This window comes from Phodopus roborovskii, unplaced genomic scaffold (genome assembly GCF_943737965.1).
Source record: "Phodopus roborovskii unplaced genomic scaffold, PHOROB, whole genome shotgun sequence".
Taxonomy (NCBI): Eukaryota; Metazoa; Chordata; class Mammalia; order Rodentia; family Cricetidae; genus Phodopus; species Phodopus roborovskii.
Window position 1 is genome coordinate 833527 of NW_026126744.1, and position 15762 is coordinate 849288.

The 15762-nt window shown below is 32.5% G+C and overlaps 1 protein-coding gene across 2 annotated transcripts in view; it reads left to right on the plus strand.

Annotated features, from left to right (window-relative positions):
* The window catches only part of Pclo (piccolo presynaptic cytomatrix protein), a 360398-nt gene that overhangs the window by 217143 nt on the left and 127493 nt on the right, over positions 1 to 15762 (plus strand). The window contains exons 7-9 of one of the 2 annotated variants that reach the window (XM_051174921.1): positions 1472 to 3659; positions 8081 to 8256; positions 12349 to 12439. In XM_051174921.1, coding sequence (XP_051030878.1) covers positions 1472 to 3659; positions 8081 to 8256; positions 12349 to 12439 — 2455 coding nt within the window. The remainder of the gene's footprint in view (positions 1 to 1471; positions 3660 to 8080; positions 8257 to 12348; positions 12440 to 15762) is intronic. The other variant, XM_051174920.1, reaches the window with a different exon arrangement.

The following is a 15762-nucleotide window of genomic DNA, read 5'->3' on the forward strand; positions in this document are numbered from 1 at the left end:
TACATGTTGCACATATAAATAAGTGCTCATACATGCACATACAGTAAGTCTTGTCCCCAAATAGCATAACTTACTACCATAGCCACTTTGGCCTGAGGAACTAAAATTTCACTCATTGTATACCCCAACTCACATTAGCTACTATCTTGGCAAGTTTCCGTATTCATGACCTGTTGTGTAGTAGGTCTAAGCAATAGAGAAGCATCCTTTGATACCTTTAAATGTAAATTTATTAGAAAACCACAAATGTAAATTTATTAGAAAACCACAAAGTCCTGCAGAAATAATATTTTTGTAGTAATATTAAGGGGCACCTATTGTATTAAAATAGCTGTTTCATTAGACCTTCATAACAACACCCTGGCTTCATTGTGCATATATATGATATGGGCAGATTGAGGGAAATGATTAGTAATGGGTGCAACAGCTGCATTGGAATTATTCCTTATTCATACTTCATAAAATCTATTTAGGAAAGCAGATCAGAAACATGAAGGAAGTGGACTAGGAAATGATATTTGAAAGAAACAAAAGCACAGGGATCTAGACAAATATGATCTACTTAATAAGAAATAATTTATAATTATGATAATATAATAATAAATGAAGTATGTAGCATCCACTTTTGTCATATATTTTTGATGACTGAAGGGTAAGAAGGAATTACATCTTTGGATTGCTAAGAGGAAAAGAAAATGGCATTTAAAAAACATGGATGAGAACAGAGACCAAGCTCCAACTTGAGCATGCTACAGACACACAGACTGCTTTGAGAACATCAGTGTATTATAACCATACAATGATCTCTTGGCTATTCTGATTTTATTCTCAAGACTTCTACCGATTAGAAAACAAGCCTATGTCAAATAAATAAAGTAAAACAAAAAATACTTCACGTGCTATTTTAAAAATCTATTGTTTTACCTGATTGAAACTAACTCCAATAAACTTTTATTGCAGTAAATTAATTTTGGTCTTACAAAGTTGATAAAACACTCAGAAGAAAGTAAAATTGGTACAAATTACCAAAATTTAATGGGAATAGGAATCCACACAATCGTGGAAATATTAGAAATTGCAAGGTATGTACAATACAAAATGAAAAAGGTAGACATAAATCTCCAACAAATGTATATTGCATTCAGATTAGCAATACATCAGCACTGATTAAAAAAATCTTATTTTTAATAACTTAGATTGAAAATAGTGTCCAAAGTGTTCTTCTAAGCACAAAATTAAAATGTAAGCTTGCATGAAGAGTTTGCCCTGAGTTAAATATTACCCTCAAATATTTACAGATATTATGATTATAAAAAACTAATTTACAAAGATTTTCAACTTTTGAAACATGGGTGAAATTTTAATTTTACCATGCTATGATTCTACAATGTATGTGAAATCAGTTTTTATTAGTTTATTTTTGGTCTTCTTATTTGATAGTAAAATATATATTTTGTTTACTTGATTGTAGACTAAAGGTTCTCAAACCATGACAGCCTCTGGAACCCAGAAAAAGGTAAAAAGAACACTGCCAAATCCCCCACCTGAGGAGGCATCAACTGGAACACAGTCAGCTTACAGCACCATGGGTACTGCGTCCAGGAGAAGAATGTGCAGAACCAATACCATGGCTCGAGCCAAGATTCTCCAGGACATAGACCGAGAGCTTGACCTCGTGGAAAGGGAGTCGGCCAAGCTTAGAAAGAAGCAAGCAGAACTTGACGAAGAAGAAAAGGAGATTGATGCCAAGCTGCGGTATCTGGAAATGGGAATTAACCGAAGAAAGGAAGCCTTACTGAAGGAGAGAGAAAAGAGAGAGCGTGCCTACCTGCAGGGGGTAGCTGAGGACCGCGATTACATGTCTGACAGTGAGGTCAGCAGCACCAGACCAAGCCGAATAGAAAGTCAGCATGGCATTGAGCGACCAAGAACAGCTCCTCAAACTGAATTCAGCCAGTTTATACCACCACAAACCCAAACAGAAGCTCAGCTGGTCCCTCCTACAAGTCCTTACACACAATATCAGTACTCATCTCCTGCTCTTCCCACCCAAGCACCCACCCCATATACTCAACAATCTCACTTTCAACAGCAGACATTGTATCACCAGCAAGTCTCACCTTATCAGACTCAACCAACCTTCCAAGCCGTGGCAACCATGTCCTTCACACCCCAGGCTCAACCCACTCCAAGCCCACAACCATCTTATCAGTTACCATCGCAGATGATGGTGATACAGCAGAAACCTCGGCAAACCACACTTTATTTGGAACCCAAGATAACTTCCAACTATGAAGTGATTCGCAACCAACCCCTGATGATAGCTCCTGTTTCTACTGATAATACATATGCTGTGTCCCATCTTGGGAGTAAGTACAATAGTTTAGATTTGAGAATAGGTTTGGAGGAAAGAAGCAGCATGGTAAGCAGTCCAATATCAAGCATATCTGCAGACTCTTTCTATGCAGATATTGACCACCACACTTCAAGGAATTATGTCCTAATAGATGACATTGGAGAGATCACCAAAGGGACAGCAGCACTGAGCACTGCATTTAGTCTTCATGACAAGGATCTGTCCAAAACAGACCGCCTCCTTAGAACCACCGAGACACGTAGGTCTCAAGAAGTGACAGATTTCCTAGCACCTTTGCAGACTTCCTCCAGATTGCACAGCTATGTGAAAGCAGAGGAGGACCCGATGGAGGACCCATATGAGTTAAAGCTTCTGAAACAGCAGATTAAGCAGGAATTCCGTAGAGGAACAGAGAGCCTAGATCACCTTGCTGGTCTTTCACATTATTATCATGCTGACACTAGCTATAGACATTTCCCCAAGTCTGAAAAGTACAGCATCAGTAGACTCACCCTTGAAAAGCAAGCTGCCAAACAATTGCCAGCAGCCATACTTTACCAAAAGCAATCAAAGCATAAGAAATCATTAATTGATCCTAAAATGTCCAAGTTTTCACCTATTCAAGAAAGCAGAGATCTTGAACCTGATTATCCAAGTTATATGAGTTCTAGTACTTCATCTATTGGTGGTATTTCCTCTAGGGCAAGACTTCTGCAAGATGATATCACATTTGGACTCAGAAAAAATATTACAGATCAACAAAAATTTATGGGCTCATCGCTTGGGTCAGGACTGGGCACTTTAGGAAATACCATCAGATCTGCTCTACAGGATGAAGCAGATAAGCCCTACAGCAGTGGGAGCCGGTCGAGGCCTTCCTCTAGACCTTCCTCTGTCTATGGGCTTGATTTATCAATTAAGAGGGATTCTTCCAGCTCATCACTAAGACTGAAAGCTCAAGAGGCTGAAGCTCTTGATGTCACCTTTGGCCATTCATCATCATCTTCAAGAACAAAGCCCACCAGCCTACCAATCAGCCAGAGTAGAGGAAGAATACCAATTGTGGCCCAGAATTCAGAAGAAGAAAGTCCACTCAGTCCTGTTGGACAGCCAATGGGAATGGCCAGGGCTGCAGCTGGGCCTTTGCCCCCCATATCTGCAGATACAAGGGATCAGTTTGGGTCAAGTCACTCATTGCCTGAAGTTCAACAACACATGAGAGAAGAGTCACGGACACGTGGGTATGACCGTGACATAGCATTCATCATGGATGACTTCCAACATGCTATGTCTGACAGTGAAGGTAAATTGGGCCTCAAACTACCCTGTTACTCTCAAAACTCAAACTTGTATATTTCTGCATGTTTAATTTTCTTTCTTCAAAAATGTAGTCCGTCTTTCTTGGTGCAACTTTTGCATGTTTATTTCAATTTTGTTTCTTGTATGTGTACTTCTTGTGTGTACATCCAGTGGCATGTTTCTCTTTGATAGTTTTTACTTTATTATTTTACTGTTTCTTTATTATTGGCTTGATTTGTTTTGTGTCAGATTTTTTAAACAAGCATTACAAAATTCTATCAATAAAATATGGTCAACCTTAAAATACATAACTGGAAGGTTTTCATTGTATGGTTCTTTACACTTTAAAAATACATTTTAACATTTTCAATAAAATCATTAAGGGCTAAGACCATTGAATAATACTCTGTAATGGAAATGACTGTTGGCTTCACATTCTCATGTGAAGAGCTTTTGCAAAAGTTTGACAGTATGATGTGGAATTTTATCGTTCTCTTTGAATAGATATGTTCCATGTCCCTTTATTATGAAGATTACTGACAACTTTGTACATTTAGTGTTATACATTAAAAAGTATAACTCAAGATATAGAAATAATTTTTCAGTATATATAAAGCAGTCTATATTTAAAAACTGAAAAAAATATAGGCTGTTTTGAGAGTGTCACTGTCTGGAGTCTAGGCCTTCCTGCTGTGCCCTGAATCCAATCCTTCCTGTTGTACCCTTTGGCATTTCATTGCCTTTCCTTTCTGCCCAAAAGTGTCTTGCTAATTTTTAGGCTGAGCAAGCAATACTACATTAAATTTTCTTTTAAGTGGAAATATTCATAGAAATGTAAAGGTTTTCAAAATTGTTTTGCAAAGTCTATGATGTTATATATGTATATGTACATATTATTTACCTTATTAAATTTTATAAATAGGTCCTATTCTGTAGCCCATTCAGGCCTGGAAGTTACTATATACGTCAGACTAGTTTCATTTTTATGGTTATCCTCCTATCTCAGCACCATAAGTGTTTGTATCAAAAACATTAACCATCTTGTATATTGGATTGTGTTTGAATATATGTGGGCCTGAGATCCTGGAAATAAAATAAATCTCATTCATTTGTATACTAAAAAATACTAAACCTATGTGAATATCCTTCCATATGAATCTAAGTTTCTTAGTTAAAAGCTCACACACACACAAAAAAAATATGTTTTCATAAAGAGCTTTTCTTTTTTTTAATTCTGTCTGTAGACACAGATATAATTTTAGAAACTGAAATATACACTATATTCTGAATAAGAGATCTTTGGACCTGAAATAAAAGGACCATTTACATTACTTATGAAGTTCTGATCACCAAGTTTCTTTTGAACTTGTTTTTTGTTTTTTGTTTTTTCTTTTTACAGGATAATTGGTTGACCATATTTATTGACAGTTTGTTATTTAAGTAAAACATTTCATTTGTATATATCTGTAGTAGGCCAATATTTGAATTAATCCACATAGCTTACCTGGAATTATGATATTACATGGAAACAGTTGTTCTTTTAGTCTAGTATATTTTTTATACTCATTGTGCACATGCAGAATGATTGTGAAATGGAAAAGGAAGGTATTCAATGACCAAATCTGTAAAAAATAAAATAAAACCTCTTGGGCAACTCAATGCCCAAAGGACATATGCACATAAGTGACAATCTATTGTGTATATAGATGATAACTACCTAGAAAGAATATGACAAATAGGTTTATTCCTCAGAAATGTGTCTTCAATTTGGTGTTAGACATGTAAATATTTGTAATTAGCCCAAAATGTGGCATTTACTTGATTGTACACATATAAAATTCACTGAGTTTTTTTATTTATAGATATTGTATATAGCAGTGACTGAAGTCTTGTTTGATGATAACAGGATAAGATAGCACATATCCTACACAGTATTAAGACAAATAAAGATAGTACCAAAGCAGAGAACAATAGGAGGGGAACTAAAATGCATTTTAAAATGAAGCAGACAAAACTCATTCATAAAGAATATCAATAGAGAATTAGATAAAAGAATATAACCAGTTGAATTACACTGTAACTTTGTGATTGCATCATACTAGATATCTTTAAAATATGTTCACAGAAAAATGTTATATATTTTCACTGTTTTGTATCATGCAAATACATGATTTGAATTATTTGAATCAAAAAATTATTTGAGTCAGTATGGAACAGACATGATACATTTTATAAAATTCATTTGTAATATGGTTCCATTTCAGAAGATTAAACACAAGCTGTAAGGAACAGCTAACCCAGCATACCTGGCACTCCATAAAGAAGGACAGAATATGATATAAGAACAGAGTCATGGAATTTAGTTGCTCTAGCTTGATCCTATATTACTATAAAAGATGGTAGATGTGTTTTACATTCAGTTACATATAGAACTATTATTAGAAATAACAAAATCAAATAAGTCACCAGAATTGAAGATAAACTGATAAAAATTTTGATCAGATTGAGGTTCTGTCATATTTGTGATATCCAGAGCCCCCTAAAACACATTTAATAGTTGTATTTAAAATGAAATTAGGGGGCTGGATAGATGGCTCAGCCATTAAAGGATAGGCTCACAACCAAAAATACAAAATTAGTTTAGAAATGTTATATAATCAAATGAAAATTTATATTATTCAGGATAAACTCCTGTTGAAATATGATGAATTGTTACTTTTGTTTTAAAAATACTTAAAATTTATTATAAATATAAGCAATACCTATACAAAATTATTTTATTCTAAAGAGGTTATATATAATCTAGTATGTTCACAGACAGGTGATTATCAGGTTTATTGTTTTATTTATCAACTATTTGTTATTCTGAATAATTTTGTAAATTTATGCACTCAGCTTCAAATTAACACTATGTCTTGGCACAATAATTATCAAGAAGATTGTGAACAGAATATTGAATGCCTATAAATTAGACTTAAGTAAAAGTTATCATAAACTCATAATTATTGTCTTTACCTTTTTTATTTAGATGATGACAACTCTATACTTCACTCTTTCTATAAAAATTTATTAAACACTATGTCCCAAATAAGATGAAAGAGAAAATAGAGAGAGGAGAAAATAACAAAAGAGCTATGAATTTCCTCTTCAAGCAGCTGTTAGTCTAATAGACAAATCAGTTAAGAGTATATGCAGCCACATCTAGATATCAAATCTAAAATTGGTGAAGCTGAGCTATGCCAACTCTCAGTCCTTGTTTATTTAGGAGAGGTGGTGTGGTTGAGATGCAGTGCTGTGCAAGGCTACAGACGTGTAGCTGAACAGTGATGCACACACTGGCTATATAAACCTACCAGCCAATAAATGCCAAAAATGGCAGTCTCTGGAGAAAATTTTCAAGGATGCAGTAGACACATAAAGCCACCTTGAATGAGATAGAGAGGATAGCTCAATCTGTGGCATTTTAGAAGCTGTCATTTCAAGGAAATTATATTTAAAGTATCAGGTAATTGAGCAAGGAAACAGGTCCTATCATTGCCATTTGAGAAACAACAATATATTATTTCCAAAGGCTCTTAGGTAGAGTGGGGGTGGAGGGCAAGATTATAGCCAAGGAATGCCAAGAATGGAACTTTTCGTCACTTTGCAATATCCTAAAGAAATCTGGAAAGTACTGGTATAACTAGGTGAACTTTTTAAATTTGTATTTGAATGATTTAAATGTGATTAAAATTTTAAATTATACTATCAAGTTTTTATCATGGTGGAACATTAATTAAAGTAATTGTGAAATTTCTAAGTTAGCATAAATTTGAGATAATGATAATTTTATTTATATTAAAGATTCTCATATATACTGACTTTACTTATATTTTATTAAGTGGCAAATTTCTCGCAGTAAATGTGTTTCTAGCATATAGTATAACTTAGTATTAAATGCTTTTGTTTACTTATTGTCAAAGAAATGTCATTTTTTTTTCAAAACATATATTCACTCAGTGTTAAAGTCCAAAGCCATACACTGCTGCTTTGTTTATACAAAAGTGGAAAATTAAGAGAAACTTGTATATGCACATTGTGCATTTCCTGTTGACTTTTATTCATACATAGTGGACTGTAGGGTAAGGTTTCTAAGTGGGAGCTGATGGATTTAAGTTGAATGAAATTATTCTTATATACCTTTATTTATTTATTGTCATCTAAATTTCATTTATACTGATTTCAATGTAATTTTATTTTACAATGAGATGTTGAGCATATGTGTGCCTCATTTTCTTTAGATTATTCTGTTGTATGAAAATTTGTAGATACCATTGGAGATATTTCTAGTTCTGATGGGAGTTATGTCTGAAATGCATGCGTGGTCAACAAGCCCAGTGCATGCTAATACTGCAGAACATTTGCTTCCCTCTATCACCTAATTAGTTGCGGTTGCAATGTATGATGTTTCCTTGGTCTCCAAAGCCTATCACTTGCGTCGGGAGGAAACGGATTGGTTTGATAAACCCAGGGAATCTCGGTTGGAAAATGGCCATGGTCTGGACCGGAAACTGCCAGAAAGATTGATTCATTCCAGACCCCTCAGTCAACATCAAGAGCAAGTAAGTGAGAAAATTTACTGTCTCTCGGATTTGTTAGCAACAAGAGTTGGTTCTAAAATAGACTAGTCTGTTAACTGAAATATTTGTCAGTCAAGTTCTAAACTCTTTCCTTTCATCAATTTAATGAAGAAAGTACTTTATCAGTTTGATGGACATTTGTGATGTTTGTACCAGACAATTTGAATGATTCATTCATTATGGTATCAATATACCATCTCTCTGGTACTGAATCAAAGGAAAAGAAATGGGGCTGCTAAAGAGGTTGAAAGAACATTGTGCAATATAGATATGTGTAATATAAATATTATAAACATTTCCTTTCTAATTTTTAACATTATTTTTTGAGGGTTTTCTGTTTTGTTTTGGTTTTTGGTTTTGGTTTTATTTATTTATTTATTTTTGAGAAAGGGTTTCTCTATGTAATAGGCTCTCTTGGAATAATACATTCTTGTTTAGGGTTATATTGACTAAACATTTGCATACTTTGGGGGCTTTTGTATTTTAATTTATCAGATTATATTGAATTTTATTTTCTTGTTACTCTTAACATTGTATCTATAGTTATGTTTCAAATCCCACCATAAAGATCTGGCTAGGAATGTCCATAATAATGAAACAAATATAATTATTATTTATTGTCCATCTGGGTCTCTGTAGTTTAGTGACCTCTAAAAGCCTGGACAAAGACAATCAGATGTTAAGTATGTTAATTAAATCACAATTAGAGTTGCTATAGAAACCACAAGTCTAAAATTTTGCTTGCCATCAAATAATGTTCCAGAGATACTCTGAAGTTCTTCAAGAAATTATTATCTAATGTTATTTGAGACTGTATTGAGTTAATCTTTATCTATTTTAACAAATTACTAAAATATTTTCCTGTTCTTTTTAGATAGATGAAATATATTTATTGCAAATGATATTTTGTTTTTAATATTCTGATACACATACAGATTAGTAATTTTGAGGCTATAGTACATTGTATCTTAAATATGTACTTGCAGACTAGTATGATGCATAAAGGAGAAAGGATTTATGGGTGAATGTTTCAAAAACTACATACTAGTTCAGGAAACACAAGCATAAAGATCCTTGTTGAGTGAATGTAACAATAATAATGTATTTTCTTGCTAACAGAACCCTTATATTTTTCAAAACTAAACCATTGCATTAGTATTTATTAAACTGTAAAGTAATATAGGAAAAATGCATAAAGTTATAAACTACTATAAAATGAACAGCTGTGCAAATACCCCAATAGCTAAGATAGGGAAAATGGCCAGATCCAGAAACTTGCATGCCACTCTTTAATCACAGCCTCCCTTTAAACAAGTAACAGACATGTTAATTTTTATGGCAATAATTTTACTTTTCTTTATATGTTTTCTAAATGGATTCTATATAGAAGACAGCAAATGCCTTAAATATGTAACATTTAATTCCATGTGAAGTTCATGCATAACTGCACTGATATTTATCTTCAAATACTATTTTATCCTTTAAATCGAGAACTTTATTTTGGTCTTGAGACAATTTCATTTTATTTACTTCTTTATTATATCTGATAATAAAAGGTAATACCAAGCCCTTGATACCAAAAAACAAGGATGCTCTGACTTGAAACATGTACAACAAGAATTTATTGCCATGCAGTACTCTGGGGGAAATAGGATAAAATTCACTTGACTAATTCAAACATGAATTCACTTTTTGTAAAAATTTGTACACAAAACACTACATGGATAGAGGATTGTTTTTGGAAAAAGTATTAAATTTATAATCATATTAACTATAAATTTACCTAAACAGTATTTGTTTCCTTTCAAATTTATACACTTTTAATGCTTGTACTATTCAAAAGAAATCCAAGTGTTCTTTGTGAAATAAATAGACCATCTAATCTTAATTATTTTTAAGGTTTTTCTTTATTTAAAAATATCAATAACTTTTACATGATAGTTTTAAAGGTAAATCACCATATGTTGGCTATAATAAATATTCCCCAGTGTCACAGTAAAGCTCAAGTCATCTGAAAATTCTATGGAGCTCCTACCTTAGGTATATTAACCTCTTCTGAAGGGGTCATGCTTTCTCTTACATTTGTACCTGAACACTGTGTTTTCTTTCTCTAGACTCTAGTCACTTTGCTAAGCATACTGGTTGTTCAGGTTGTCATGAATAAGCCCCCTCATACAATAAGATATCTATGATACTAACTATACCATCTTGCTACAAAACTGGAGAAAGTCTCTTTCCCTTATGCTTTGATAATAAACCATGTCTTATGTGTTTGATCACAATCATATGCATCATTACAGCTCTCTACCCTACACACCTTGACATGTAAGTGTGCAATATCCAGTACAGTGTGGGGAAACAGGTCGACACCTGTTCCCTATATCAAGCATTCATCAAAGTGGATGAATGTGTAAATAAAGTTAAACTAATACAAATTTAATTGCTTCATAAATATGTACCCAGCTCATGAAAATAATGGTTAGGAATGAAGAACAATGCATTTTCTGGGATACATGCAGGTGACAGTCTTGTTGATGTAGAATTATCAAAAGACCATGATTACAGAGCCTAGCACCTTGGTGTATCACTTAACCTCCCTGTGTCCCTTGTAATGCTCTTGATAATATTGGTATAAAACAAACAAAAACAAGCTGCCTTGTAAGCCTATTTCCCAGAAAGCTCTGTCAATATTTACTTGCAATTGTGATACTGCTATTTATTGGTTCATCCATATCAATAATAACTATAAAAGATTATTGTTTTAGTGACTGAACTCATGATGCTGATTGCAAAGTCTTAAAAATTGTGGAATTGTGTGAAGATACTCTAAGGAGATGCTCAATATCCCAACATCACAGATATTGATTAAAATGTAATAATGATTCCCTAAGAACACAATAAGAAGCTTCCTATTCTTTCAAACTACAGTCTAGAGATTATGAGGTTATATCTGCAATAAGAACATAAAGAACAGAAAGAAACTCTAATTGCAATAGTTTTGTCTTAGTTTATTTTTCGCCAATTGGATAAATGATTTAAATTGTCATTAAACCTACAGGAAGTCATAAAATCATTGAAATAAGAGTGAGGTGATGTAAAATAATTTTAAGGAATTATCTCAACAACAGGATACCCAGCAAGAGTCCTAGTAAGGACCCAGCATCAATAGTGTAGTAGGAATCAGAGGCTCCAAATGAGACCAATTACTTTTTCAATGAACACTTACAAGTACAGATATATGGACAGAAGTGTTTATAGCATGACTCACTGTGTCACACTCTAGCTTCCATGATGTGGATGAATTCCATGAGGGAAATGAATTGGGATTAATATACATGATATAAAAGACACATAGAACAAATTATCAAACAAAAAACCAAGCCCAGCTATGAAATAGTGTAGGAAAAAAACAAACACCACAGTAGCTTCAGTATTGTTCCTTCTGCTTTAGAAATTCCTATAGTAATAAGAAATTACTCCATCAGTAGCATAACCTTTGAATATGAAGACAGAATAAGGGAGCATTTGCATGAACAAAGTCTTTACTCATTTAGACAGACTATTCTGAATATGAATCTAGAAGATTTTCTCATAAAATTCCACAGTAAAATTTAAGCACCTTAAATATATCACAGATCTAGTTATGGTGACAGTAATGTGACAAGACAGGATATTCTCTGAGATTTCTCCTCTAGCTTAACTTAATTACCAAAGTGGGGAATGTATTTCTATTTCCCGACTTTCAAGTGCAAAATCAAAGACTGGCTTTTCTAAATCTAAATTATTCATTGTTATCAACAATGAGTACATATCACTGTAGTCAGAAACATCCTTTAGAAACAAATATAGATGCTCATTGATTTTCCAAATAAGAGAAGTCAGTCTTTAAGAGTGATAGGTTATAAATGAAACTCACAAACTAATTTAATACTTATGCAGTGTGAGTGCATAAGTATTCTGGCATATTTTCATTGATTGAATTGATGTACTTTGAATTGAACAAGTGTTAGTTTTGTATAATGTATTTTAAGGATTTTTATTACTTATTTTTACCAAATACTTTATGTGTCCTAGATTCTGCAGATGAATGGCAAGATAGTGCACTACATCTTTCCTCATGCAAGGATAAAAATAACTCGAGACTCTAAGGATCACACAGTTTCAGGTAAAGCAAACTGAAGTATCTGATTATTTCTAATTCTAATGTCACATTGACATATGTATTTGTATTTCAGTTTAAATGACTCATTAAATTTTAGAAAACAACTGTTTATATCTGTTCTAACACATGTCCAAACATAACAGGCTATTCATTTGAACACATAAACACACAAAAAACATTAATGACATGTTGTTTGCAAGACAAGTCACTAAGTGATACAATCATCTCTACATTTTCTGTATTTCTAACAGTGTGTGATTTAACAGTGCTCATAGTTACTGCTTCAGGAAGTAATGTGGTCAGGGCATTACAATGCTGTTTGCTCTCTTGAATACTATGATAGCTGAGTATAGAGAATACAGAAGTTTGGATATCTTAGGACCAGATTCTTTCAGATTACTTGTGTCAGTTTATAGATCAAAGTTGATGATAGACTTTCTAAACTCCTTATTTTGAAATAATTTCAGGCTTCAATAAAATGGTACCAAGTGATACATTGCCCATTCTTTGCCCAGTTTTCCTAATGTTGACACAAATCTGGCATAAACTGATCAACCCAAGGAAACTAACATGAATATGATATTATTAAAACAGCTGTTAGATTTTATCCAAAAATTTGAGTTTCTTCAATAATCAATTATTTTATCTACTGCCTCATGATACAATCTAGGATAATTTTATTATATACATGACTGTATTTCATTGTCATGTTTCCTACATCTCTTCCAGCATAATAATGTTTGTGTTTCTTTATATTTTCTGAGCCTGAAACTCTTGAAAAAATATGAAATTTTCACATTACAAATGAGATTTTCATCATTTGAAATGTGAGATAAAAAAATTTTAAGTGTATGAAATATACCCTGGATATTTCTTGTATTCTTTCTAAATTACTCTGCACTGTCTGTGTTTCATTCCCAGTCAATATAAACAGAAAAAACTCGTAAAGTTTTGAAGACATTGTTGTGGTGCTCTTTGTACAAGAGGTAGAGCTAGCATGGTGTACCCATTATTTTGTTTGTTTTCATGATGACACTGGAAGTCACTTGCCTGCTCAGCTGCAATTGTACTGCAGAATTTGATGAATGATTATTCAATGAGGGATAGTTTGCTCTCTATTGATTTCCTCAGATTACTCATCATTTAGGAATCTAGTACTGCTTTCCTGTTGAAATGGGTAATTTTTTTCTTGTACCAAAGAAAGATACTTCAATATCATATATCTATTATTGTTCAGCATGAAAAAAACAAGGGAAATAATTAAAACACAAGTGCTCTGTTTCCTGTCATTTCATTCTTGTAAAACATATTCTATAGTTTAATATATATTTAGATTTGATAATCATTTTTGGAAATTTTTACATACTGAGTCCAATTAATGCTTTGAGGGGCATTTGCACAAGTTACTACCTCCTGAAAATTATTTCAGTTACTTCCAAAATATATATCAAAAAGACATAATATTTTCCAGTCATGCTGATATTATTTTTGTGGGTTATATAATAGATATTTTGAAGCATTTACCCTAAATCAACAGGTTCTACAATAATATATCCATCCATCTACTTATGTCATTATTTTTGCTTCATATTAAAGGATTTCTTTTCAGCCTTATCTTCTGTAACTCATTATAGTTTTTAATCTAACTGGAAAAAAAGACTAAACTGTATTATTCATGGCAATAAATGCTACTAATTTACTATTGTAATTACTATGCTCTAAACCTAAATTCAATTGCTTTAATTCTTCATAATGAGGAATGAGAATTATTATTTTTGGAATCAGTTTTTTCTAGAAAATACACATGTTACCTCTCTCCAAGTTTCTTTATTCCTAAAATAACAAAGTATTTTCCATATATATTCATACTTCAATAAATACCACTAAGTGTATAGTTTTGTTTATCCTTAGTCAAGATAGATCCATACAAAATTAAATACTTTGAAATACTCTGTAATATCTTCAATAAGTCCTTAGGAATCTAAATTATTTTAAATATGTGAACCTATGAATCAGGAACCACACATGATAAACTTTATAAAGCATCTAAAGGTAGGAAAATTCAACCTTTGACTTGACCTTGTTTGCTACTTGCCAAGATCAACCTAGCTATGGTTTATTATATGATTATTAATAATAATCAAATATTAATTATTTATTAATTCAGTAATTATTTTGACAGATAAAACTATCTACTTATTATGTATAACATGATATTTTGAAATATATGTTTGTGTGTGTGTGTGTGTATTTGGGTGTATGTGTGTGTATTTATGTGTTGTTTAATGACTAAAGGAAGCTATTTCCCATGTTTGCATGGGAATGTTTTGTATTTATTCTATGAGCATTTTCAAAAATATAATATGTTCTCATTAGCTTTAGTCAGGACTGAAAATATCATTTTGACATGGTTACTAAAATATATACAAATAATGATACCATGTCTGTAATTAACTTCAAAAATAAGTATGGAGAATAGTAAAAAAAGAAAGGAAACAAAATTGGCCATGATTTTTTAATCCTGGGTGCTATAACACTAGCTGTGTTGTTATGAACTATCTGTTATACTCTGGTTGTTTTCATGTACACATTAAATTTTCCAGAGTAAATTCTTCCATTCTTACTTTTTCTCATGTTTAGAGATAAATGATGTGCATGGTAGCTTCCTCAGTAATGAAACACCATACAAATCAGTAGCTACCTCAGAACTCAAGGATAAGTGCAAGAAAATGAATAATGAAATGTAGCATACCCATTTTCTCAAACATGCTAGAGAACAATTTGTTTAAATACCTTCAAAGTAGACATGTTATGTGTCTTTTAAAATCTCCTATCAGAGAAACAGATCTAAAAGTAAATAAAATGTTTATAAAACTGCCATAAATATAAGCACAATTAGTGGATGAAATAAAAAAATCGTTTTTATTCATAGGAGACAAAAACAATGCCAAAAGGAAACATAAAGAGAAAATATGGTGCTAGCTTCTTCTTTGTCAATCATATCTCAAGATATGGATAGTGAAACCTTATGGTTCATGATGTTTTCATGGATCCACCAACTCAAAACAGCTCTCAAAATGGTGCTAACAAGGATTTTTCCTTTATCATCCTCATCCTCATTTTTTGAAAATATCCAGTATAATTTGGAAGCTATCTACTGTGTGGCATCAGGAGAGACTGTGTATGAAACTAAACATGAGAATTCAGATGCATTTGTTTAAGTCTCAAAGAAACAGATCTGAAGATGGGAACAAGTCACCCCAGTGTCCCTTTTTTTCATAAAATGATTTTATAAAATGCATGTAATGTATTTAAAGCATATTGAT